Source organism: Sardina pilchardus, chromosome 9, assembly GCF_963854185.1.
Source record: "Sardina pilchardus chromosome 9, fSarPil1.1, whole genome shotgun sequence".
Lineage (NCBI taxonomy): Eukaryota > Metazoa > Chordata > Actinopteri > Clupeiformes > Clupeidae > Sardina > Sardina pilchardus.
In genome coordinates, this window is record NC_085002.1 from 34,808,017 (window position 1) to 34,835,572 (window position 27,556).

A 27,556-nucleotide genomic window follows, 5' to 3' on the forward strand; every position below is an offset into this window, starting at 1 on the left:
TAACAGGCACACAGAGTCTGGTCTGGGTAACATGTCAAGTCAAGTCAAGTCAAGTCAAGTCAAGTCAAGTTTATTTATATAGCGCATTTCATACACAGAGGTCATTCAATGTGCTTTACATAAACAGAAACCAAACAGTAATAGCAGATAAAAGCATACAGATGGTACGAGTTGAGAATGCTCCTTTCTTTGCCGCACATCGGGAATCCCGAAGGTTCGGGACTTTGTAATTAAAACTGCAACCGCAAGGGGGCAACATAAGACCGCCCTAATAACATGAAGGTTCGGCTCATGCCGGAAAACAAGGAAAAACCCGAAGACACCGCGCTGGTGACAAGCGGAGAAAAGAGACATGACGCTCGGCATGTCAGATTGCAGTTGCACAGTTTCCGAATGTTTTACAGCCTACCTCACAGCTCTTTCACGCGACGTAGCCTATAACTCAGTCAGTCCAGCAGAGATGCCAGAGCAACGTTTTGGTCAATGGAGAGGGAGAGAAATGCTCCATATATCCGTCTCATTTAATCCGTCTCATTTAATCATTAAAATGAAGGTGATGACTGGCGAAATTAATCAAACGACGTTTCAATAAACCATTGTTGAAATTAATGAAAATGGTTTTAGAAAATCGCCTATAGGCCTATCAGAAGGAAATAGCCTTCAATTCAACCTGAAAGACTCGATAGGCAATCTTTGATTAATTCATTAATTCATTACGGTTACAAGGCCGCATTTCCGTGAATAGGCTATTATTGTCAAGGCGAAGACGAAAGAGATGGACAAGATGGACATTTAGGCTACATTTATATGCTAGGAATACTTAGAAATATGTATAGGCTATTTTAAAACGGAGGCATGTTCATTTTAACCGGCGACGCTGGGTACATGTACCCAGCACTTGTTATCACAGATTTTGTCTCCACCACTTTTGACAGCAACTGAAAATAAAATGTATTTAACAAAAATCTCTTTAATACATGCCTATGCTTGTCACTTTACTTATAACTGTAGGCTACATGCATGGAGAAGATTGCGCATTTTGTAACATTGTAACAATGGATGGTCAGATATGTGATAGGGCAGTGAGGGTGATTCATTGTAACCATCGACTAGTAGGCCTAGCTCCGCAAAATAAGTTTCTCGCAACTTCTCTACATCTCGGTATGCATGTTCCTGTTGATTCAGAGATAGGCCTAGCCATAGACTACCGTAGGCTACTGTCAGTGGCGTAACAAGGCAGGTGCGGGCCCCGGTGCGAGAAAATTATTCGGGCCCTTGCGCGAAGATAGTTAAAGTGTCACTTCACCCCATAACTCCACCCACTTCACATTTCTGAAAACGGCTTTCAAAATGGGCGAGACGTTCTGAAATTTGGAGAGAGAGTGCAGCACTGTTGCAACCAATCAACCATGGTGATTTCGTGTCAATCTGGGAATGAGTGCTGCAGACATGGTTTATCACAGGTAGGCTAATCAGGGCAGCAGGTGTTGGGGCGTTTCAGTCCTAATTTGTAACGACCCGGTTACGTAGTGTCGGACTAGAGGTGCAGGACAACGTCAGCATTCCAATAGTATTTTGGACCAACATGCCATGGCATGTTTTCAAACGGTAGTATGCGCGAGAGAGCAATATCTCCAATACAAAATCAGACGAAATGTTACTTTTGTCGAGAAACACGATTTTTGTCAATATTAACCCTGGTAATAGTACAGTTCACCACTTATGAGTATTTTCAATCAATCAACAGCTCAAAAAAACTATTTTAGGGTGCAGTGACCCTTTAAATGTAGCCCAGGAAGTATTATCTCTGATACATGCAATACACATTAAGGGTGACTATGCAAAGGACCTGAGGCACCGAAGTAGTTTAGTAGTTACATACAATTTCAAATAAAAATCACACGACTACATGATCCATTCTGAATATTTTATACAAATATTTTATTAATAGTCTGCAGGCCAGTGTAATCTAATATTAGCCTACTGCATTAACATTAACTCGCATGGAATTATGGGAACACCCAATGCGCTGAAACTTTTTCAACCCTCTGCTGAAACTAAGCGTAGATTGCTTGCTTATAAACTCGCACTGCGCAGAAACAAAACTTATTTAATCGTGCAGAAACCAAATAAAATCATTACATTGCATGTAAATGCAATGTACTGTTATCCCTTTTCTTCTTATTATTATTCTGCTTCTGACCAAAATCGACGGTTTTTGACGCTAAAACCACTTAACCGTTTGACGTCATTCAAGCACTCATACAAAGGTCTTGTAACAGAGATTTGACGAATGTATTTTTCACAGTTGTGAACTTTATACTTTTTAAGATATTTACAGTAAAATAATTAAAAACTCTCATAGAGTTAACATTGAGAAGCTTTGGCGGTAACAAAGCCTCTGTTACGTCAGTGCTCAGGTGTCAGTAATCAAGGATCTTTGATGACGCGCCATGCAGATCTGGTACACCACCACTGCACTAAACCAGGCTAAACCTGAATGTTATGTCTACTCATCAAGCTGTAACAGCTATAAAAACATTCTACCATGCCACTGCTGTAAACCAGGACGTTATCGTCTTGTCTCCTGTTAGGCTAGCTGCTACTCCTTACATTTGTTTATATTGTTACAGTAACCGGTTTGCTCTCGGTAACGTTATCAACAGCTAAAGACAATCTAACATAACGTCAACGTAAATTTAACACTGTATTTAGCTAAGGACAACCAAACTTGCTCCAGGCTAGGTTTAACGTCGGGTAGGCTGCAAGGCCAACAGGACTTACACAAGGGCTTTTAGCCATCTCGACAGAGCAGTCTACACGACACCGATCTTCACCCAGCGTTTTAAGTGAAGTCCAACCTGATAGACATTTAGGTTCAAGCCTTCTTCTCACAGTCGTTTCTAGCACAAACTGCATTGCTATCATTTTCACGTTTGTTTGTTAGCAAGCTAGTCGTTTCAGCTATAGGGACTTGCCAGCCAGGCAATCATTTAAAGCTTTCGGTATCATTCACAAATTAAAAACCTTTGTTAACAGCTTATTGTACATTCCTATTAGGACAATCACACACCTGGAGACACTTCGAAGAACATACTAGCTCATCCTGTAATATAGCCTACATAAAATATCCTACTGTAAGCTAACGTTACATTTGCTAGATATCCTACCTGTTGCTGCATCATCGTTGATTGGCGTTGTTTGAGATTGTATTCTGTATTCCAATGGTGTCTAAGTCTATAGCCTACTTTTAACCTGCATTAGTGTAGATATGAAGGCTATAAGCTATCCTACCAGTCGTTTCACTGTAGGCTAATAAAGTGTCAGCTCTTGCAACTCGTTTGAAGTTGGCAACTTCATGTCAGTCTTTTAAATTCTAATAAATGAAGTTATTTTCCTTAATAGCCTATATCCACAATTTTGATGCATTTTCATAAATCACTTTTTAAATGTGACTTTTCAGTGGAATTGTAATTGGGTTATTGTTATTTATCTATTCTGTGTAGCCTAGTTGTCTTTTTAACTATAGGCCTAATACAATGTTTTACACAGTCAGCAACCTTTTTGCATTTACATGCAATGGTAATTCCTTCCATGGAATTACATTTTCTAGTACAATCCCCAATATGCAAGAATTAGGACGTGAGACCTTTGGTTGTGCAAAATCGTCAACGATGTTCCCAATATTTAATGCTCTGGCTCTCGTATTTTCAATGGACAGGATAGCTAACCCACGGAGCCTCTAGTTCCCCATGCTGCTCCTCAGGTAAGTCTTAATAAGTTTCAGTTTGGAAAAAGATCGCTCAACTGTTGTCACTGTCACACGCAATGTCAGAAACATGAGAGCAATTAGCTACACACTTCCCCGAATGTGGATGTTACGTCGTAAATAATCTACCACCAGCATTTTGGCAAGTTGAAAAATAAATGTTAGTAGTAGTTTGGCCACCCTTCCCCTTGCTCTTTACGCTCATGCCGCTTCTTGCAGCCGCTCGATGACAAAACGATGACTGAAATGTGCAGCCGCACTATCCATTCAAAAAATCGCAACAAATCGCTAAGCGTACTGTAGCTACCCAGATATCCTTGCTGTATCTCAGTAGAAAGAAAGATAAGCTGGCGAAACAGTATGACGACAAGGAAAGATGGTAAATTTGATTTAGCCGTTTCTATTCGATAGTTTGATTCTTAATGGTGAAGTTCTAAAAGAAAAAAAAAAGGCAGGGCGGGGGTAGCAACCTACCCTGGGAGGTCACGGGCCCTGGTGCGACTGCACCTGCTGCACCTACTATAGTTACGCCACTGGCTACTGTGCGTCAAGCTATAGGCTATGACAGCATTTTATAAATAAACTTGACTGACTGAATAACTTTGGTTAAAAAGCGTCAGCCAAATGAAATGTAATGAATCCCTTATATTTGTTGCCATTTGTTGACATTTACATAATTAGTGTCAGGCTCTAGTGTCTGTTGAGAGAGAGGGGGGGAGGGAGGCAGTCATCCTCAATGCCGCATATAAGTAGCCTATAATGTCTAGTGAACTGGTTAGACGAGTGTGGGGGAGGGGGAATGATCGCACTAGACAACTGCTCTTCATGAAATGGATAGTCTCACAGACGGCTGTCGATTTTTAAATGTAGCCTACTACATCACTTGCGAAATCGGACGTGGCACATAGCCTAATTATTAGGCTACTGGATTTAATATAGCAAGTCCATAGACTTTGTTCATCCTATATTATATGCTTTTAAAATGAAATGTGCTGCGGGGAAGCATTGGTGAAGTCAGTTTAGGTTGTCCTGTAACAATTTGCCTCTTATTATAATCAAGAGTATACTGCCACTACGCACATAATAGCCTTTAAGGTTACGGGCGGATGCGAGCAACCCCATGCAAAAGAAGGCCTAAGTGAACGGACAGAAGGCCTGTTTACATGTCAAACATGCATTAAATCTAAGAAACGAAAAAAACAAATATCACACTGTATTGTGTCGTAAACAGTTAATGAGTTTGTGGCCACGAGTGCGCAACTGCATCGCGCAGTGAGCTGAAGGAGGACCAACACTTATTAACACAAAGCTTTGTAAAGCACTTAACAACCACTCCTCAAAGTTCATTGTCCATAAGTCCAAACATAGAAAATAAAAAGGCATCCTGTCCTGCTGTATTCCAATGAGAAAAAATCATCCACAAGGTAGGCTAAGGGTCACGGTAATCCAGCATGCAGGAACCTATATATATATACCATAGTAATGGTTCATACTTTTTATTGATCCTTAAACTCTCCTGCATCACATATTAAAAATCTACTCATTTATATTTAGTGGGACATACTTTTATTCAAGGTCAAAGGTAGCAATTTCCAATGCATTTTGCCATTGGGATTTACTACAGGTGAAATGGATACATTTTTAAACTATAGATATCAAATTAAAACTTTCACAGTTGTTTACTCACATTAAGGCAAATATTTTTTGTATTGCAAGTTTTCTGAAATGTGATGTTTAGATATGCAAATGAGACCAGTTTTACCTAAATATGCAATAATTTGCATAGATAGATAGATAGATACTTTATTGATCCCCAAGGGGAAATTCAAGACGATCTACTTAGGATGGCTGCCACTCTCATCGGCGCCGGAAAAGTTGAATAGCATGGAAGTATCTCAGTGCATGCCAGCTCACTTGATATGTTGTCTAAAGGTCAATATCTTCCTTATGTGACTTGGCATGCATTGAGATACTTCCATCATACCATATCATTGACAATCATTTGTTCTATTATGGACTTCCATTGAAATGCATTGATTTTGACTTGATTGATTTCCAAGCTCGCACGCAAATGCTGGTATATCTACAATATAGGCTAATTGGCCAGGCTATATATAATAGGCTTATTGTCAGTAAGGATAGGTCATATTACCAAATGGCGAACTTCAAAAATTATTTAGGATATAGAGCCGTGTCCATTACGCACTACAATCATTTTTTAGGCTATTGTTTTATTTGAGTGTTTTTGTCTACCATGGCAAACATAGTTGAAACGTTCGCTCTAAACTTATGTATTTCCAATCGGCTTTCACAATCAGCTACAGCTGCGCCAACGATCACCATGAAAACTTGCAATGTCTATACAGAACTGCTTTCACTTCCCCGAGTCGCGCACGCAGCATATTTAGCAAACACATGTATTTACAGCTCTCAAAACTGATGAAGTCCAGATCTCAGTGGCCTCATAGCTGCCTACAGCCATGCATAGTAAGCCTAATGATAGCCTAATAGTTATGACATTCATAGCCTATTAATGACCTCATGTCGGAATGGCACGTTGTTTGAAAAAAAAAGTTAAATACCGCCGAGTGGGGATATGTCGGCATGAACAGCGGATACCAGCTGGGTTGTAAAACATTCGAAAACTCTGCAACTGCAATCTGACATGCTGAGCGTCTGTTCAATACGGAAGAAGACTTTAAAGAGACCCTATGCAACTTTTTCATAGTCATAAAATCGCTCAGAAATCGTTGTTTTGCTTGACTGACCAGTTTCATCGAAAACAGTTATATTTCCTCCCGCCCCCAGTGTCCCTATCTGCTATTGCAACCTTGCAGTTTCTGCAGGAGACGATCGTCTGCTGTTTACATCTGGAAGTCTGAGACGCGTAAGGAACAAGAAGAACCACGCTTGCAATTTCTATATTTATATATAGCCTATATATGTATAAATATACAGGCTAAAGCTGTCGGGGAAGCTCTGCAGAGAAATATGCAAGCATAAAACGAGCGAAAAACGAAAAACGAAACCGAACCAGAGATGAAATTGCCAATCCTGCATAATTCCTCTTCAACTTGTATTACTTAGCCTATATATATTTCTTATAACGAAACGTGAAGAAAAAATATGAGGACTGACCATCTTGTTTCTCCGCGTTTCCCCCAACACCATGGCGACATAGAGAAATAAATATGATTTGACATTTTAGCTGATGGTTGTCAAATTTCCCAAACACAATTCGGGAGAAGCAGCAGAGAGGAGCACCACCACAGTCAAGCACTTCTAGCCCAAATTAACATGGCAACGTTGCCTATGACTAAAGTCTCTAAGTAGGCTAGTCCTACTAATATTACATTTGATTGATAGCATGTTTGTAGCGCGCCAGTTTACCCATCCCCTACATCAAAACAGCTTAGAATCAATCAAAGAATCAGCTGTGTCGGCGTTAGGCTGTAGGCGATTTTCTATAACCATTTTCATTCATTTCAACAATGGTTTATTGAAACGTCATTTGATTAATTTCGCAGTTGAAATGCGGGTTGAAACTCTCTGCCACCTGGTGGTTGTTTGGGTACATTGCCTTAGCCTCGAAAAAAATCGGCTTGACAGCCTGCGGGATCTCTTCGGGAGTCCCGCGGGAAAAGGTGCATTCTCAACCCGTACCCACTGTAGATGAGCATCATGTTACTGGTGATGATAATTGCTGTGGCCATTAGTCAAATCGCACAGGATACTTAAGCATTGTTTTTATTGCTAACATTGCTCCTTAACATGGTCACATTTCCAGCTGAATCATCCACAATAACATTATTATTATTATTATTTACATAGCTTTTGGCTAAGATCACAATATCATTAGCTATCATATAACATAATATTGCTAATATTACTTAGCCCTGCTAAGGCTCTAAGGCTTCCCCTGGGAGAGATGGGTGAAAATACAGTAGCTGTGGCCTACTGGTTAGGTTTGGGCTTGTGACCGAATAGTTGCCGGTTCGATCAGTAGCAAAAATGTGGGTGGGGGAACTGATTGAGCACTGCTCTCTTATGCCCACATCCACAGCTGAGGTGCCTTTGAGCAAGGCTCCTTACCCCTCACTGCTCCCCGGGTGCAGCTGTAGCAGCTCACTGCTCGGGCAGCTCACTACTGTGCTGGGTGTGTTCACTAGTTCACAGATGGGATAAATGCAGAGACCAAATTCCTTGTACACGCAAGTATACAAGGCCATATTAACCTGATTTAAAAGTTTAAGTTCAACTGAAAGATTTACACAAAACACTGAGAGATATCAATGTGAGATGAGCTCATAGCGCTCTACTGTAGGCTACAGTGTAGAAGCCTACTTTAGGTTATTCTAGCAGAGTCTCCTCTTTGACAAGTTATGGTTGTGGGTATTTGGCAGACACATTTGGCCAAAGTGACATAGAAATAAACAATGCAATAACTCATTTCACAGTGAACAATTTCAAAACGTTGGTCAGACTACAGTAGCGAGAATAGCAATGTAAACAATGAACAATAATGAACAAGAATGGCCCCAGCCGTGGCGCAGCTGGCTGGGGCACCTGCACCGCGCGCCGGTGACCCAGGTTCGATTCCCACCCCGAGGTCCTTTCCGGATCCCACCCTGACTCTCTCACCCATTCGCTTCCTGTCTCTCTCTACTGTCCTGTCAAAATTAAAGGCACAAAAGCCCAAAAAATATACTTAAAAAACTTAATAATAATGAACAAGAATATCAATTCAAGCAAAAACCTAATGAAAATAAACATTGAATGTAAAGGAGAATAGCAAATAACCCATAAGAAGCGCTAATAGCATATAATGGCATATTTGTTTAATATGCACTTAGTCTTTTGAGCGTTTGTTATGTGTTATGGTTTGTATAATAGTATTGTTTTGTTATAATTTGTCCATTGATAGAATTTGACATTTATTTTGCTATTGTCCTTAAATTTAGCCATACCATGCCATAGTTATTGTTATTATATGATTAATTGAGTGACTTATTTGATTGGTATTCTCATTTTCATTGTTTTATTTCTCATTAGGTTAGTAATTAATAATGATTGTTTTATACAGTTTTATTGATAATATTGCTATTCTCCCTATTTTGTAATTGTTCACTGTTAATTTAATTACAGTGCATGAAAATGCACTGTGCTGTTCTTTCTAGACTTCTTCTTATTATTCCACTGACCACTTTTTCCGTACGCAATTTCTCTTCAACCGTTTAACTTAGAAACTTCATTCAAACGTTGTAACGTAGGTCTTCTAATGGACCAAGTTCCTATGACTTTTCAACTTTATTACACTTTTAAAATAAAGACTATTAAAATTTCCCCTTAGACTTAACATTGTGATTATGACATCATAATAGGGCAATTAGAATCTTATGCCAGGTGGCCAGCCCCACCTGCAGCAGCTCTCTCTCTCTCTCTCAGGCTTCAAGCATACAATCTCTCTGTGAAGACTACATATCCTGTTAAACTATTTGCTCTGTCCACAACTGTTTCAAAATAAAAGTCCTCACTGCAATAATACAATATTAAATCATTTAACCATTGAAACTACTCAACTATTTAACTGTTCAACCGATTCAACTGTCAGTTATCATCAACTATGCCTCCAGTCAACTATATGAAACCTCCATGTACCTAGCAACCAACATAGCAACCATTGAAATTAAGTGTTTATGACAGTTTCCAACATGCTTATACTACAGTAACTTCTTTAATCCTGATAGTGGGCACCATGGATACCATAGCAACTACTGTCTCAAAATAAAAGTCCTCAGTAGCAAGTTAGCTAGTTAGCATTGTTAACATAGTTAGCATTGTTAGCATAGTTAGCATTTTTAGCATAACTGCTAGAAATCATCAGCTAAGTTAGTGAGTCAACCTAGTTAGCATTGTTAACAAAGTTAGCATTGTTAGCATTTTTAACATTTCTGTTAGAAATCATTAGTTAAGTTAGCTGATCAACCTGGTTAGCATTGTTAACATAGTTAGCATTGTTAGCATTTTTACCATAACTGTAAGAAATCATTAGCTAAGTAAACCAATCAACCTGGTTATCAATGTTAACATAGTAAACATTTTAACATACCTTTTAGAAATCGTTAGTCAAGTTACAACTGGAATGTTTAAGCTTTAAACTGTCTACCTTTACGCTATCAGCTTTCTTTAAACTATGCAAACACCATGTTTACCCTAGCTACACCTTAGTAACCATATCTACATTATCTATCTATAATTTTTTTTGCATTTTCATGCACTGGTAATTCCTTGGAATTCCAGTTACTTATTTTTATGTCGCTTTGGACAAAGGCGTCTGCTAAATAACCATAACCATAATCATAACCATAACCATAATAGACTTAACCCATGTTGAACAGATATGCCTTAAGACCCCTCTTGAAAAATTCGAAACTGTCTCTGGAATGGAGTGTACTGGGCAACTCATTCCACCAACATGGAACTACTAATGAAAAGAGTCTTGAATTTGACCTAGCCTTTATAGCTGGTCGACACAACAGACGCTCACTAGAAGACTGTAGTGGGTAGTTCGATCATTGAATTAAAATAGTAGGGAGCAGATTCAGTCAGTGTCCTATAGACCAAAGTGAGATATTTAAATTTAATTCTGGCCACTATAGGGAACCAGTAGAGCATACTGTAGCTAGGAAAGTGAAGTGAAGGTAGCAAGTTAAGCCTACCTTACATTGCCAGACTTTGCAAAGATTTGGAAAAGATTTTTGAAAAACTACAGTCTCAGACCCTCTCACATCTAAAGACAATTCATTGAGGTTTTAGTCACAGTCTAGTCACAGGCCAGTCTCAGATTAGGATTTTGCAAAGACTGTGGGTCACTATTTACAAGACTGCTGCTAGATTCCTTCAAATTATTTCCATCGTGCAATAGGCTACACGTCATCATTCACAGGAAATCACATGATAGCCTACTCATATCAAAGTATTTTTTTCGCGTTTCTGCAGCATTGTTTGATGTGTGACATCACTAACAGATATAGAGCTGTTCTGTCACGTAGAACAACCGACTAATAAATTATAAGAAATGAAATAACAAATAATCATAAAGGCTACAGCTGTCGCCTATTTTGCCCCTTCCTGTTTCATGTTCGCGCAAGGTTACTATTGGTTTTTAATGTTCACGTCACTATTTGCATGAGCCACGACTGAAAAGACTTCCGATAATATCAAACATGTTTGATATTGTCGTAACGGCAAAACTAGAAAAAGACTGCCTCCGACGGACTTAAAACCGCTCAGATTGGCACCTTACACTAAACGATTTAGATGGCGGGAGCGCGCTGCGATTTCAGTACAACTCCCAAGATTTCCGCCCGATTTTGGAAATTTAGTCGCCGACTGTTAAAACAGACCAAAATCGTGCAATGTAAGCCAGCCTTTAGTAATGTTTAGTTAGATCATCGGCACTTCAAATGATATCAGAGGATCTTGAGGTCTTGACAGTCTTGAAGAAGTATGAGTATACTCTCTTGATCCCATGAGGGAAATTTGGTCTCTGCATTTATCCCAATCAGTAAATAAGTGAAACACACACAGCACAAAATGTATACACAGTGAGGTGAAGCATCATTAACTCATTATGTTTGTTTACCACCCTTCCTTGTGTATATTTGTGTGTGCATGTTATCAGGTGTGGAACTCATACTTCAGTTTGTCAGTGCTCTACATTAATCAGCCCAGTCTACAACTTGAAATGTTGAGCTCTGCCAAAAGGAAGAAAGTCCTAGACAAGTAAGTTTTAATCTAAACATACCATTCAATGCAGTCAGTATTGTCACAAAACACTCATACATTCATAAAACCATATTCAGTTCAGAAGCAATAAGTGTCATGTGAAACATTTCCGTATGTAGCCTCCACCAAAAGGTCCTAGGATACTAAGAACATTATAACCTAACTCTCCCTACCTAACAGAATCAGACCCTTTCCCTACTCTACACCACAAACACTCTCACATTCACTGCCAACCAATTACTGTCACTATAATATTACAACCATTTACCGTATGACCAGAGCTCCCCCTTCGGGCAGGCCGAGGCAGGGAGTACAGACAACCTTTGACTTACCCCTCTTTCCGAATATTCAGTATTAGCTGGATCGAGGCTTCTCCACTTGGGTTCAGCTAACAAATATTAATGGAAAGAGTAGGGTTATTTCATGCACGCCGGGAGGGAGAAAACCCTCTAAGAGGAGACTCGGACCCAAAGAATGTCTTTCTCTTCCCCACTGGAAGCGTTTTTTTTTTGTTGGTTCCAATATAAGTAAAGAATGGAAATGCGTTCAAAAGGTAAGATCCCGAATGGGTACATAAAAACACTTGAATAAAATGTAAAAGAACAAAGAAATAAACCCCCTGACTATAGCCGAGACCTAATCGAGGTGTAAGCACAATATCGCACTGCTCTCTTCCTCAACCCCCCATATATAGTTTTTTACTCTTATCCTATATATGGTAAATTTTCTCACAGTGACCCCTGATTGGAAGTCTTCTGCTTAACTTTGTCTCTATTCTCTTCTCCTCCCTCTCCACTAGTTGAGCCTGGATTTAGACTCCCTCTGAACCCTTGTCCACAGGATATGTCTCAATCTGCTTTATCACTTTCTGTCTAATTAATGCTCCTCCACCAGATATCTAGTGGGGCCTTCAGTGTGATCTGCCCTGTCACTCACTTTCTCAATAGGTCTCAGCGTCTGCCCGTTATCTATAGTCACCTTTTTGGTTCATACAAAGGTTATATAACATATTTAAACCTTATCGTGTACAAGGTTTGCCCATTTTCATACAAGAGATATATTGTTGCCATATAAAGGTTACGTTTCACATCATACAGATTTAAGATATACTTCAATGTTATGGCAAGGTAAAGCAATTTGCAAAGCGCAGCAAAGCCCTATAGTCTCCCCTCACCCTCCCCTTATGCCTTCTGTTCTTTATTTGGCATAAGGTTCAGATGTTACAACCATTATTCATCTTTTGCTTTTTCCCATGTTCTTCTAACCTGATTCGTTCCACATTTATGGATGCTCTTAACATGCAAGAGGCAATATACAAACAGATTTTCTCTTATTTTTGTTTAGTTTTCGGATTTGTTTCATTTTGTTTACTACCCATTCATTTCTGGGATACACCCATTATTATTATTTTAAGTGGTCGAGAGTACTCAAGAATATACATTTTTACATTTGTGATACTCATCATTATTTATTTATCTTTAGGCTCTTATTTATCTTTAAACAGAGCAGAGAGGAAAGTCAAGCCAGTGATTGTAAACCTAATAGATTTTGTGGCAGAAATATTATTAACAGCAAGTGCAGAAATGTAAATATTCATACTTGTTGGGGGGGGGGGCACATAATGAAAGCAAAGTAATTGGATGTCTGTCTTTATCTAAGGATTGCATTGGCTGCTTTGCAGGTATGGAGACATGAGGGTTATGATGGCCTATGAGCTCTTCAGCATGTGGCAGAGCCTTGGTAAGACTTTCTAGCCTTTTTCATCAATCAGTTTTTCTGCTTAAAGGGACACTTCACCGATTAGCATTAAGCTTTGTATCTTTAGAAAACCAGTCATGTTTTTGAATGGTCATGCATCATTCCCTCAGTTTGCCTTGAGATGGGAGAAATACAGATTTCTACAGAGCCCCTAAAGGGACCTGAGGAAACTTTTATCTTTCAGGTGCACACCTAAAACTTTCAACTTTCAACTTCAACTTTCCATCTTTATTGTCCCAAAAGGGCAATTGATTGTGCAGCAAGACATACACTTATAGACAACACAGGTAACAAGACAGGACAGACCATAAAGTGCAGTGTGCACTGTGCACATTGACATACAAAGCTGTACCTGATAAAAGCAAATAACATCAAAATAAACTAGAAATGTGCATGTCCGAGGACCTGTGGGAGTGGGCATGCCCATGTGGAGATCGCCAAAAGGATCGCAACGGTACTTCATTTTCGAAAATCGGCCATACGGATCAAAAGTTACAAGGAGGTGTATTTGTCACATATGCACATCATTAGTGTTGTGTCCATAGATTGTATTGTTCTATGCATTCACTGGTAGTGTTGTGTTATATGCATGGGGAGTTCAGACACTAGAGGGCGCTAGTACTAATAGGGTGTGTTGGAGGAATGTAATGACGATGTGAAGAAGAGTAAACGTACGCTTTCTGTTCTGATACTTCGTGTGTGTTAATGTCTTCTTCTGAATCAACACCACAACAAAGTGGCGACGAGGATAATAGTGAAGAAATGTCTCTGCTATCCATACAACCTCCTGCCGTGTTCCTGGACTGCCCAGGAGAGCCGAAAGTTCCATTTGCTACTTCCAAAAGCTACTTTGACAACTACCTGCTAGCAATCGGAGGTGATGCTTTTCCTGCTGCGAGAAAAAGAGCCTTGCTTATTCACTGTTTGGGAACGGAGGGGCAAAGAATCTACAGTACTTTGCCACTCGAAACCAATGACTATGACTGAGGCTTTGGAACAGTATTTTGAGCCCAAACTCAACGTTGTTGCTGAGAGATACCGATTCAGACAACGAGCACAAGCTGTCGGTGAGTCTACAGATCACTATTTAGCAGCACTGCGTGAGCTCATTAAAAAGTGTAAATTTGGAGCAATGGAGAATGAGATGTTACGTGATCAGATTGTGGAGAAAACCAATAACTCTACGGGAAAGACTTTCAATGGAGGAAGATTTGACTCTTGACCGTGCTCTGACTTTAGCTAGGCATACTGAAGCTGCCATAGCTGACGCAAAGGCCATTGCTGTGGCGGACACAAAGCCTGTTGCCGCCATACAAGTTCAAAAGAAGGCGCACAGACCACAATACAAAGACGGCGCGCAGAGCATGGATGGAACTATGTCATGCTATCGTTGTGGTTCAGCTGATCACAAAGCTAACGATAAATCATGCCCTGCTGGTTGGGCACTACTCGCGTGTCTGTAAATCATCCCAAAAGCCTGTTAATGAAGTGACTGTTCCTGAATTCTATGTTTTAAGTGTTGAAAATGGTTGCACTGTTGACACAGATAAACTCATGTGCAATGTCACTATAACGGTACCAGACACTGAACAGACATGTACCGTTAGGCTGTTAGTGGATACAGGGTCCAGTGTCTCTATACTGCCACAGAATATTTACAGTGCAAATCTCAGTGCAGTTAAATTAAATGAGCCTAGAGCGCAGCTGGTGACATACTCTAGAGAGAAACTGAATGTAGTAGGATGTCTTAGAGCTAGCACTACTTACCATGGCAGGAGTGCCATGACAGACTTCTACATTGTGAAGACAGGGACACCTATACTGGGCATGGACCTGTTGACTGCCCTTCAGTTACACATTAAAGGATAGGGCCAAGTCTTTGACTTCCACAGAAACGTCAAGACCTTTTGAAATGACAACGTCAAGGGTATGGCCGTGGGAGTGAGTTGGTCCTGATACATGTTGTGTAAGACCGAACATATCCAATAAAGCATTCAAGTCTTTGGTGTGGTTGCTTTCACTAACATCCATATGGAAGTTCAGGTCCCCAGATATAACAATACAGTCAAATTCAATACAGATAACAGACAGCAATTCACTAAACTCATCAAGAAAAGCTTTGGCAGACTGCTTAGGGGGCCTATAGATTGTCAGTAATAAAATCTGAGGGGAGGACTTCCCAGCAAGCAAATAACGTTCTGCTAACTTTAAGTAACGTTAGCTTTTGGTTCCCCTATGGTTCGTTTTTCAGCAACCTACTAATAACGTTTAGAGAACGTTATCTCCAGGTTGTCAAAACAAATAACGTTCCCCTAACGTTTTTACAACTAAAAAAAGAAACGTTATATTTTGGTTGAATCCCAGCAAGCAAATAACATTAGCCGTTGGTTCTCCTGTGGTTAGTTTATCAGTAACCTTCTAATACCCTGGAGAGAACGTTAGCTCCAGGTTATCAAAGTTCCCCGAACGTTATTACAATTAAAGAAAAAAAGGTTATATTCTAGTTGTATTTCTCTTTTCACACAACGTTGCTACTTAGTTGTTTTTTGGTATCTTATTTGTATAACCATATCGGTATTTTCTGGTTATGTGCGTGGGGTTGATTATTGTTGATGAAAATCGCATCAGAGTTTCTATGAGTTTCCAATTGAACACGGCCAGCAGCCACACTGCAACTAGTCGGAATAATTTGTTGCAAAATCGACATATAGGCCTATTCTATTCTTCCCCCCTCTGTTGGATTGATATTCAGCCGACCAGAGCCAGCCCGTCTAGCTAGAAGGGGCCAGCGCGAGAAGAAGCTAGGTTGAGAAAACTATAGCCTACTTCCATCCTCTCGGGTCCCTGAAAAAAACAGCCAGCCCTGGTGTGTTGGTGTGTTAGCAGACTCAACCTCGCTAACTTTAAGACATTTGGATAACACAGAGATAAAGTTACTCACGTAGGCTACTGGCTGTATGGTATCGATCACATTCTTCACATCGTTCTCCATGCACTTGTTCCATTAAGTCCAACAGTCAACAGGCTTTTAACACTAGAAGCGCCAAGCGCCGGTCATTTGACCGCTGACGCGTATTCCTAGAAGCGCCGTGTGGGTTTGACCTAGATATACCTAGAACTGCCGGGCTGCGGTCATTTGACCGCAGCGAATACAAAAAAAAAAAAAAAAAATTCACTCGATTAAATTCCAGGACCCTACGTTCACGACTTTTCCTAAATACGCCTGTTTTGTCACCCAGAATTTTTACATGATCGAAAGCACACCGGTACAAGCTAGTTTAGAGCTATTTTGCGCTCATTATGTGACAACACTATGTTGTCTCGCGTTCGGCCATGTTTGTCCAGGCTGCTATTCTCTTTTCTCACAGCAGATGTCGCAAGGGTTTCCTGACAGTCGGGCATGAGAATAATATTTTACCATAAAACATATAGTTTATATATGTGCAATATGTATTATACATGTGATTTATTTGAATAACTATTTTTCATTTACATGGCATAGTCTATGGAGGCGATTTACAGTGGTAAAATGCGAGTTTGTTTTGAAAACGTTGCGACGTTCTATTAGGCAGGCCTACATGTGTAGGCTAAACAATATTTTCAGCTGAAATTCGTCCGTCGTAGCCTATTTATGTACGTAGGGCGCGTATGCCTACGTACATTCATAGTTGTATATCTTATCTTCTATTTGTATGGAGTGAGATAGCTGTCAATATATTCGTGTCATAGATTTGATGCACGTTCGTATTTGTCTGTAGTCGTGCATAAAATAAATATTTGTGAGTTCTCAAATGAGTCCAGTCGTGCGTAAAATATGTATAGCCTAAAAATGTGTAGCCTATTTTATCCATCAGAATACGGATGGGAAAAAAATACGAATTCAAAAATTACAAGTACGAAATCAAACTTTACAGGTAGGCTTTCATTTATGAGTAGGCTACGACTTCGCACAAGTGACTGAACTGACAAAATACGTTATCGCCACACAACCACTCTCATTGTCGTTGGTGGATGTAAAGAGTAACACCAGCACGGCCCTGTTTTATACTCCAGATTTTGCTGAGAGCATGACTGAGACATTACTTGTTTGCTGGACTGAGTGAGTTTCGTCGCCGAGTATATACAACAGCAAGTGGCACAGCGTTATCTTCCCCGCCTGCGACGCGGAAGGCCCGGGTTCACATCCTAACAGTAGTCTAATATTATAGTTCATTGACTGAATGCATTGACCGTTTTTGAACGTCGGCGTATAACGTCGTATCGTTCATAGGCTCGCGTTTATTTTTCGCGTGTGTCTCTGATATAACTATTTTTAGATGCATCGACGTTATACGTCCTGGATTCACCATATCAGTATTGTGCTCGTTGCTACGATAGGCTACACAGGACTCAGTTGCATGTTCTGTAGACATGAAGTGGCAACTAAAGCCATTATCAGCCATGAAGCCAGCCGTATTCTCAAAGCAAATGGCTTCGGGGTCTATAGGCTACATAACACAGTGTCCATTGCAAACATAGCCTATTTGAAACCGATCATTCCCCCTCCCCCATACACGTCTAACCAGTTCACTGGGGGGGAGGTGGGGGTCGTTTTGCTACGTGTGGATATGATCTTAGGCTACAGCAGCGTTTCTCAAACTGTGGGGCGCGCCCCACTAGTGGGGCGCAGAGACATGCCAGGTGGGGCGCGAGCTGACGTGAAAAACCGGAGATTTCTTTTTAAAGCCTGTGCCTTCCTTTATTGATAATTACGAGAATGCACCTCCATCTCACAAAACAAACACAAACAAGGTAATCTAGACTCTTGTAGGCCTATCATTGACCAGATGAAAATGTTAGTCTGTCCTGGAATCATAGTCCGAAAAAAATGATTGATGTCGGAATTTTAATTGCCGCGGAAGCAAAAAAAACCCGTCTATGTTCGAGACGAGCGCAGTAAAATTGAAGGATATCTTGGCTATCTGTCCGACGACATTATTGCTGTTCTGCGATCTCGAAGAACAACTGCTTGACAAACGCAAACACCCATGTTTTGCCTTGCAAGTGGACAAGGCCACCCAGTTACAAAGGTGGTTTAGTTATTGCTTATGTCCGCTTTGTTAACTTGACAGCGGGCGAAGATATTCTATTCTGCGAGTATGCCAAAAGTAGGCCCACTGCAGATGAACTATTCAACATTGATCTCAACAATTAGTCTACCTGGCAGAACATGACATCAAATGGGAAAACTGTGAGGGACTTTGCTCGGTTGGCGCACAGACGATAGCAGGTAAAAGAAATGCTATCGTCGTGATAAAGAGGGTAGTGCCCGATGCGCAACAGACGGACTGTTTCATTCAGGGAAGCGCTCGCGTCAAGGCTTCACCTGAATAAGATTTTGAACGAGGTTGTGAGAGTGTTGAACTTCATTTATAACACAATGGTAGCATATAGTTGGCCCTTTTGCTGTATTATTGGAAATCAGTTTTTTTTTTGAAGCAAGGATTGACACCTTGTCAATGACAAAAAACTGATGTTATTGGTCATTGATTTAGATTTTTATTTTCTCTATTTTTGAACTGATATTTATCTTTAGTAGCCTAACTGTTATTTGTTAGGCCTACTGATGTATATTTAGCAAGTGACGTTATAAATATGACAATTTTGAGCTTGACCTATACTTTCTATAGAGCGATGATGGACAGGTGGGGCTCGAGAAAGCCCCCTTGATCAAAGTGGGGAATGAAAGAAAAAGTTTGAGAACCACTGGGCTACAGACATCACTGTGGCACTGACAAATGCCTCCCCACCCCCACTCTGCCTCCTGCATGGCTGTAAGCTGGCTGTTTGTTGTTTACATGCAACTGGTGGAAGAATGCGCAATCATGTTTCATCGTATATGCACGTTTTAGAATGTTCGAATTCGCCAGCATGCGTGTAGGCTAGTTGTGTGAATAGAAAAGAATAGAATATACTTTATTGATGCCTTGCTCAAAAGTAGGCTACTTCTGCCACAGCCTACCCAGGTCGGGGATCGAACCAGCAACTCTTAGGCTTCGAGGCTGAAGCTCTAACCAGTGGGCTACGGCTCTGTCCCTTCGCGTCGTGGATGTGTGTCTCAATTCAAAAATCAGGAATTCACAATAGGCCTATAGCTGTTTTTCAGCAGACATCGAAACATAGCCTACACATTCGCAAAACGGAGAATATCTTTTTCACTCATCATTTTTAATTAGCCTACTTCTCGCGCCTATGCCTGCTCAGCATTTCTGCTCTCTCCATCTCCCTCCCTCCGAGGTAGCTATAGACCCTAGATGCTTCTCCCTAAATGAATGAACATTGTCTTAGAAAGTAGCCGCGGTAGCCTGTAAAATGCGGCATGAAATCCTGGCTACTGTGTAATTGAAACCAGACTAGGTTAGGCTCTTTGTTCGGTCCGATCATTTTCGGCGGCGCGAACATAGACCTATTAAATGAATAGAAGTGAATTTGGGGAGTGAATTAGAACTAGCCATCCATTCATTTTAGAGCTTAGATTATCTGCCCAAACCCGAACTGCGGGTTACGGATCTCGAGATCCAACAACACCGGTGTTGGGTCGACATTTTTCATCCTTCCCCTCCCGTCGGGTCAGGCTCCAAATCACAGAACGCGTATGCCTCCGTTTTAAAATAGCCAACATTTCTAAGTAGGCTAGCATACAAAATGTAAAAACGAAATATAAAAAATGAAATACTATGAAAAAGTTGAAAGTCAAGTTTGCTCAAGGTTTGTTCAAGAACTCCTCCAGAGTTTTTACCTCAAACAACACAAATCAACACAAATAAATGGACAGATAACTCAAACGTGCTGTAGACCTATGTCATAATGAAACAACCACAGACAACACAGTCTGACAAATGTATTCAAACGATTTGATTCGTGCACGAAGCGCCATCTAGCTGTCATTATGTGTAAGTAACAGCCTCCCAGTCTAAGGACTCAGCGGTCTTTTGACCGCCTCGCCGCGCTTTAAGGAGTTCACAACAGCACGGCGCTTCTAGTAGGTCGTCAAAGCGGTCGAATGACCGGGGCGCGGCGCTTCTAGGTATAAGTGGGTCAGAGGGGTGCGGCGCTTCTAGTGTTAAAAAACACTGTACAGGGTAAACCGGGTGGAAGAGCTAGCTAGCCATAGTCCCAGGCAGGCACACAACGATTTCATGCTAACTAATTTGACGAATAGTGCTGGATTAATCCATTATTGATTAGAGTGGGACCTGAAATGCATTGTTTTTTAAGCTTTATTTGTTATGAAAATATGATGATGAGGACTCCAACGAATTCTTTCTCAAACGTAGGGATGTCACGATAAACCGGTTTTACTATTAACCACGGTGTGAAACGTCACGGTTAATAAATCGTGAAAGCTCCCCAACACCGTGTTTCTGTTGATACGTTATTAAGCCGGAACCATAGCCAGGCTAGCGCTAGTTGCACGAAACCAAAACAAAGTTACACGAGTGTGCGCTCAGAGTGGATAGTGCCAAGCATTATTAGATAGAGGTTGCTAAACTGACAAGAGTATGACAGAGCACGAAAACGACGCGTTATATCACCCTAAAAAACGTCTGAAGTCTGCCGTTTGGGAGTATTTTGGTTATCCAAAGGATTCCGAAGGTGTCATTCAAGAAGACGGATCACCCACATGCAGAACATGCTGGAGAAACTGTAGTGGTAAGTTAGCCGGCCGCCGAATTAATGAACGAGGACGAGAGGCAAAGACCTCCCCTTGGGCGAGAGGCAAAAAACTCAAAAATCAAAAAAAGATTTCTTTGCCTCTCACCCTCGTCCATTAACTTAGTATAACAGGATATCTTGGCGGCCGTTATCCCTTACATACTTAGAATCATTATCTACCGTCATTAAGTTATGGGATTTTTTTAATATAAACGTGTTACTTAAATCGTACAACGTACAGTATATGTCGTAGCCGCCATGCTGTGTAGATTAAAATAGCAACATTGGCTATGTAAACTTGTCCCTGGCCGTATTTGATGCGTTTAGTTACTAACAGCATTGCATTAAGTATGTTTATCTAGCCTGTTATTTTTAAGACTTCAAACAAACAGAGACATAAATCTTATGAAGTTAAATCTAATGAAAATCAGACTAATTATACAGTCTCACTTTCTTAGGGCATATGCACATCTATAGTTAGGCTAGCCTATTAAAAAGATTAAATACAGCTAAAAACAGGAATGGGTGACATGACCGTAAGACCATCGTCATCATCATGCATCACCATCATTAATAAATAATAAGTACATTTACTCAGGAATTAGTAAAATTCATAATGGTCTTATATTAAAGCGATTTTTTAGCAACATGAAAATACTGAAAATCAACATAATTCTGTGCTATACAAACAAAGTTGGTATGAGTTACTTATTCTAATTTTCTTTGTTCACCTTTAGCCAAAGACTCCTGGTGCCGTTCAACAGCCCACTGTTGCAGAATCCTTCTCGAAATGTGTAATGTATGCTCCTACCTCAAAGCAAGCCCAGGATTTGAACGAAGCTGTGGCCTATTTCATCGCCAGGGATATGATGCCATTTCAGACGGTGGAAAAACCTGGATTCCTCCATCTGATGAAGTGGGCAGTGCCACAATACAAAGTTCCAACAAGAAACGACTTCTCCGCAAACAAAATCCCAGTCATGTACCAGAAGGTACGAGAAAGTGTGGAGGAACAGTTGGCAGAAGGTGTGTGGTTTGGGGCAACCACAGACCTGTGGACCAGCAGTGGTGGTGGAGGAGAACCCTTCATGAGCTTCATGGTCCACTACCTGTCTGCTGATTGGAAGCTCAAGTATCACTGTTTGGAAACAATGTTTTTTCCAGAGGACCATACAGCAGACCATATCACTGAAATGATGGAAAATATGCTCCTGGACTGGAAAATAAATAAAGATTGTCTGTCTGGAGTTACCACAGATAATGCCAGCAACATGAAAAAAGCATTTGAAGCATTTCCTTGTGTGTGGTTCTCTTGTTTCGGCCATAATTTGAATTTGGCCGTTACGAAAGTCCTGAAGATACCACGAGTGGATGTTGCAATCTGATCATGCAGGCATTTAGTGGATGGATATTCGAAGAGTTGGAAAAAAACATGTGATCTTCAACGGAAGCAGAGAGAATTGGACATCCCTGAACATGCACTGATCCACGACATCATCACAAGGTGGGGCTCCACTTATGAAATGATAGCACGGTTCCTGGAGCAGCAGCAGGCTGTTTGTGGGGTGCTAGTTGGAGACCGAAACACATGGCATCTTATGCCCAAGGAGAAAGACGTTTCTGTCCTGGAGGAGGTGAGCCAGCTTCTTGGCCCCCTCCATGATTTCACCGATATCCTGGCCTCAGAAAAGCAGGTAACACTATCTGCCCTGATGCCAGTTTTAGAGCACATTGGAAATGAGGTGCTGCAAGAACAAGTGACTGATAGCAATCTGACTAAACAAATGAAAGATGTAGTGAGAAAAGACCTACTGATGCTGAGATACACAGAGAATATGAGAAGTGTGCTGAACCTGTCCAGTTTCATGGACCCAAGATTCAAAATAAACTTTATTGAAAATGTAGATGACACAATTAAGGCATGCTCCGATGAAGCAATGGCATTGGCTTCACATCTCAACCCAGTGCAGCCTCCAACAGAACCAGAATCCACACAGAGCACCTCCTCCTCCACCAAAACGAAAGAGAAGAGCCTGTGTGGGTTGTTGGAGAAAATCACTGCAAAGAAGAAGAGGACAGAAACAGACAGTTCAAGACCTACAACTAAAGAAAAGCTTGAGGATGAAATGAAACTATACCTGTCCCTCCCCACAATCATTGCTGATAGTGACCCACTGGCTTGGTGGAAGGCACATGTAGAGGAAATGCCACTGCTGTCAGCAGTGGCCAGAAAGTTCCTTTGTATCCCGGCAACAAGTGTGCCATCAGAAAGGGTCTTCAGTTCTAGTGGCCACATCCTGACTCATCAGCGGTCCAGGCTGAGCACCGAAAATGTGAATATGCTCACATTTTTGCACTTTAATATGAACTAAAGTGTTCCCCTTTTGTAAATGCAGTATTAGGCAGGTTCTACAGCCTCTCATTCCTTATTTTGTACTTACAAGAAAGTCTTGGATATAGCTTGTATTTAATTCCATAGCAAAGATGTGGACCTTGTTTCTTTTTTTTTTCCTCACTGTTATAGTACAATTTATGTGTCAAAAGGCTGATATGTTTAAGAAATGGCTAGTTACACTTTTACCATAAGTACTATTATCTTACATTACTACTGCTAAAAAAACAACAAAACAAACAAACATAAAACGTTTTTATATATAGTTGATCAAATGTCCACTGCAGCCTTTGACTTTTTGTTTTCTTTGGGGATACATGCCTTCTTAGCTAATATGGATTCCAGTGCCAAACAGACTTTGTTTTTATTTTCACTTAGAAGTATTATCACTGATACTGTATTATTTATGTTTCAAAGGGCAGCAGCCGTTTATGTCAAAAGGCAACAAATTACATCCCATGTTTCCATCTACCTCCAAAATAAATGTTGAAAAAACGTTGTGGTGTTTTCAGTTTGTGCACTTTCTAATGGATCAGGAGATATTCGGCACTGTCTGTGGTCTGTGCATGTGAAATGCACTATGTTTTCAGCAAAGATTCTAGAATTGTTCTAGAATCTTTGGTTTTTAGTGGTTGTCTTGTCTGTCTTGATGTCTGTACAGGAACGCTGTGCGAATACGCCGCTCTGTCTGGCACCTGGCTATTTTGTGTCAGTATTTTTACTTTTGATTATTGTTGTTATATGTTTTGTGACTCAGGGCATTGCTGTAAAAGAGCTTGATGCTCAGTCAATTTTCCCTAAATAAAAAACGGTTGATGATGATGATGATGATATGAGTAATTCTTTATTATTACTATCTTATTGTGTTTAAAAGGCAGCAATAACTACCCTTTAATGGTCAAAACCTCTAAATAATGTGTTTGTGTGATTTGATACATTAGTATTGTTGACAAAATTTTTCATGCAAAATAATCGTAAAATCGTGATTATTCTTCAGGCAATTATCGTCCCACCAAAATCTCTAATCGTGACATCCCTACTCAAACGTTGAGACTGCATCTTAAACAGCACAATGTTCCCGGGGGAGAATTGTTTTATATTAACACGTAGTCCAAGTTATAGCCTTTTGTTGTGTTGTTCACTCAGCCTATCCCACAATTCCCAGTCCCAATTTAAAACAAAAACGTACGATGCAATAAAAGCAGCCAGTTTTGAATTTTGAAACAGTCTGTTAGGCTAGCGCCTGCTCTGCTGATGTTTTGATCTGACTAATCGTTTATTATAGGAAAAAAGACACCGTAGACAAGAAAGTATTAGACCTAACCGCATTTAAATATTTAGCTGACACACATGGAAATTAACGGGCCGTATTCGTCGCAGTTCAGCAAGCAGCTAATGGTAAGTGAAAGAACATACGTGTAGTGCATGACATTGCCTTAATCATCAAAGACGTTCGCTCTCCCAGGTCACAGATAGCCTGTCGTCGCAGACGGCGAGGTACAGCGGAGCCTTGTCTGGATGTCACGATAAATCTACATATTTTTTTCCCCTTTTACACTTTGTTGCTAGGTGGTTAGGGGAACGTTAATGCAACCAAATATTGTAACGTTCCCTAAAGGGTAGGAGAACGTTCTGCTAACCAAAATAAATAACCAGAAAAAAACGTTGTATAAGAAAACTTTCCTGGGGAACCTTGTGGCAACTTTGGCAACTTTCAGGCAACGTTCCCCTAACCAGGAAAAAAACGTTCTAAAAACGTTCTCCTAACCAGAAATTGTTAGCTGGGTTAGTAAGGGCACACAGATATTCAAATGATGAGAAATTGCCCAATAATGACATCTTGCATTGAAACAGAGCTTTGAATATTATGGCTATTCCTCCTCCTCTCTTTTTTGTTCTTGTAGTACTCAGGAACTCAAAATTAGGAGGGGCTGCTTCAATAAGTGTGTGTTGCTATTAGCCTGATCAAGCCAGGTTTCAGTTAAAAGCATAAAATCAAGTTTGTAGTCACAGATATAGTCACTAATTAAAAACGACTTGCCAACAAGAGATCTGACATTCAAAAGTGCTACTTTTGCCAGAACTGATGGAGTGGTTGGCCTGTGGTCACCAGGGTTTCGGGGGAATAGCCTTGCAGCAAGCCCACTAATAATAAAACTTAAGAAGAACAATAGTGGGCCTTGCTTCACGTCCCATCTGGGGTGCCATTCTGTAACGTTGCTTACACAACTATGAGAAAAAAAAATGTATTACACGTTTTTTAAATGTGTATGTTTAATTATGCAAATTAGTCATTATCTCATTAAATATGTGTGATTTTGCATATATTTCCGGTAGATACAGTAAGCGTTACTTGAGAATGGCCATTTCCCTCACGCCTTGCCTGATTCACGTTCTGCGTGAAATGTATTACAGCTGTAGCATTGTTGCGGTGTGATTGATACTGTAACCCAGTTCTACTCATTCAATAGGCGGCCAGGAAGCAACTTCTAGTGGCCCAGCCCATATAGTATATTTCGGAAATGCCAACAGAAATCCCTAGGAGCCTAGTCACCTACAGACTGCAACACTACAACTCTTTTATTGTTTTGTTTTTTCGGGTGTTTGTCAATTCAGTCTGGCACTCTGAAAATGTTCGCAAGGCTCTGTACTTCGAAAAAGACGAGCATGAACTAACTATTTGTCATAGTTCAAAATTGCCATTAACACAAGCAGCAACACTTCAGTTTCATTCGAGAGTTTGACAACAGTGAGGATGATTAGCACTATGCAAACAAGTTTTATTGAGTTAGACTGCGTCTCTATAATAGTTCCATAATCTGACGTAGGCTATTTCCTCATGAATGTAATTCTGTAATTTCTCTTTGGATAGCTATCTATCTATCCAAGGGCGTCGGTTTAGTTTTCAGGGGACAAAAACGCAATTTTACAGCTTGGTTTGATAGGCCTAAGTGCTGGGGACATATATTTTATATGATCTTAACGATGTTGAGGACTTGTTGCGTTTCTGACTCTGCTGCGCCGTTGCCGCCAGAACCAGTTTTAAACGCACGTCTAGGCTATATTTAGGTTACTTTATCAGCTTCGTACTTAAATGGCTCATTCCGAGGAGAATGAAGGCTAGTTCGCTGGCTTCTATCATGTCCTCAGGACTCGGCTCGCGCAAAAAAAAAAAACGAAACCAGAGCCAGAGTGATGCTGAAATCGCGTAGGCCTACCGGTTTGTGTCCCTAGTTCATTCTAACTCCACGAAAATGACCACCGCTGGTTAGTTTGCTTTGCTTTGTGGAGTAATCCATAAGGATTGGTGAATATGTAGGCTTCAGACCTACTTTCTCGGGGGGCAGAGACATTTTTCAAGGTGGTGTAGGCGCTGAAATACAGTAGCCAAAGCATAAATATTTTAATCGTAGTTCCGTAGGCTATTCGAATTGCGCTCTTATCAGCGGAGGACGGGAGCAGTGAATCTAAATATTGGTTGTTTATCGAAGAATAGTAGCCTACCATGCCTTACCATTATCTTTGATATTTCAGTGCATGGTTTTGAATATTTTAACAGTTGCCAAAAAATATAAGGGATTCAGTCTGTCGAGTTAATTTGATATTCACGGCATACACTTGAAACGCACGATCAAAACGTGTTGTTTCTGCGTAGACAGACCCTCGGCTACACTTGACATGCAGTTGTGTTCTGTTCTCAGAGCATATGCTTTCTCTGTCTATGATCTGCAGCTTTTTTCACAAACTGCTGGCTTCCTGGACAGAAAATTTGGCTACTGAGCAGCGAAGTTGCCGATGCGATGCATGCTTCTCAAGTCTGATAGTTTGCAGCACGATCGAATGGTATTATGGAACCATGGACTGAAAGAAAAATAAACTAGCTAAAGGTTTCCCCAATCAGGAAATACATCTTAATTTAAATTTAAATTCTTAATTTAAATAGTATTTTAAATAGCCTACTTCTTAATTTAATCCCACTGTCAACTCAAATTGGTGAGGGTTCTGTTACATCTGCGATCAAGTGATTTGAAACATAGAAAATATTATAACGATTAGTCTAGTCTAGTCTTTGACTTTTGAGTGGTTTTCCAAGCATCTATGCCGTGCCGACTGAGGCATTCCATTCAGATGGCTAGCCTACCACAAAGCCAACC

At 40.5% G+C, this 27,556-nt stretch overlaps 1 protein-coding gene across 1 annotated transcript in view; it reads left to right on the forward strand.

The window, feature by feature from the left end:
- Window positions 1-27,556, forward strand: part of dock3 (dedicator of cytokinesis 3) — a 597,933-nt gene that overhangs the window by 317,509 nt on the left and 252,868 nt on the right. Inside the window, exons 30-31 of the mRNA XM_062544851.1 lie at window positions 11,454-11,554; window positions 13,239-13,297. Coding sequence (XP_062400835.1) covers window positions 11,454-11,554; window positions 13,239-13,297 — 160 coding nt within the window. The remainder of the gene's footprint in view (window positions 1-11,453; window positions 11,555-13,238; window positions 13,298-27,556) is intronic.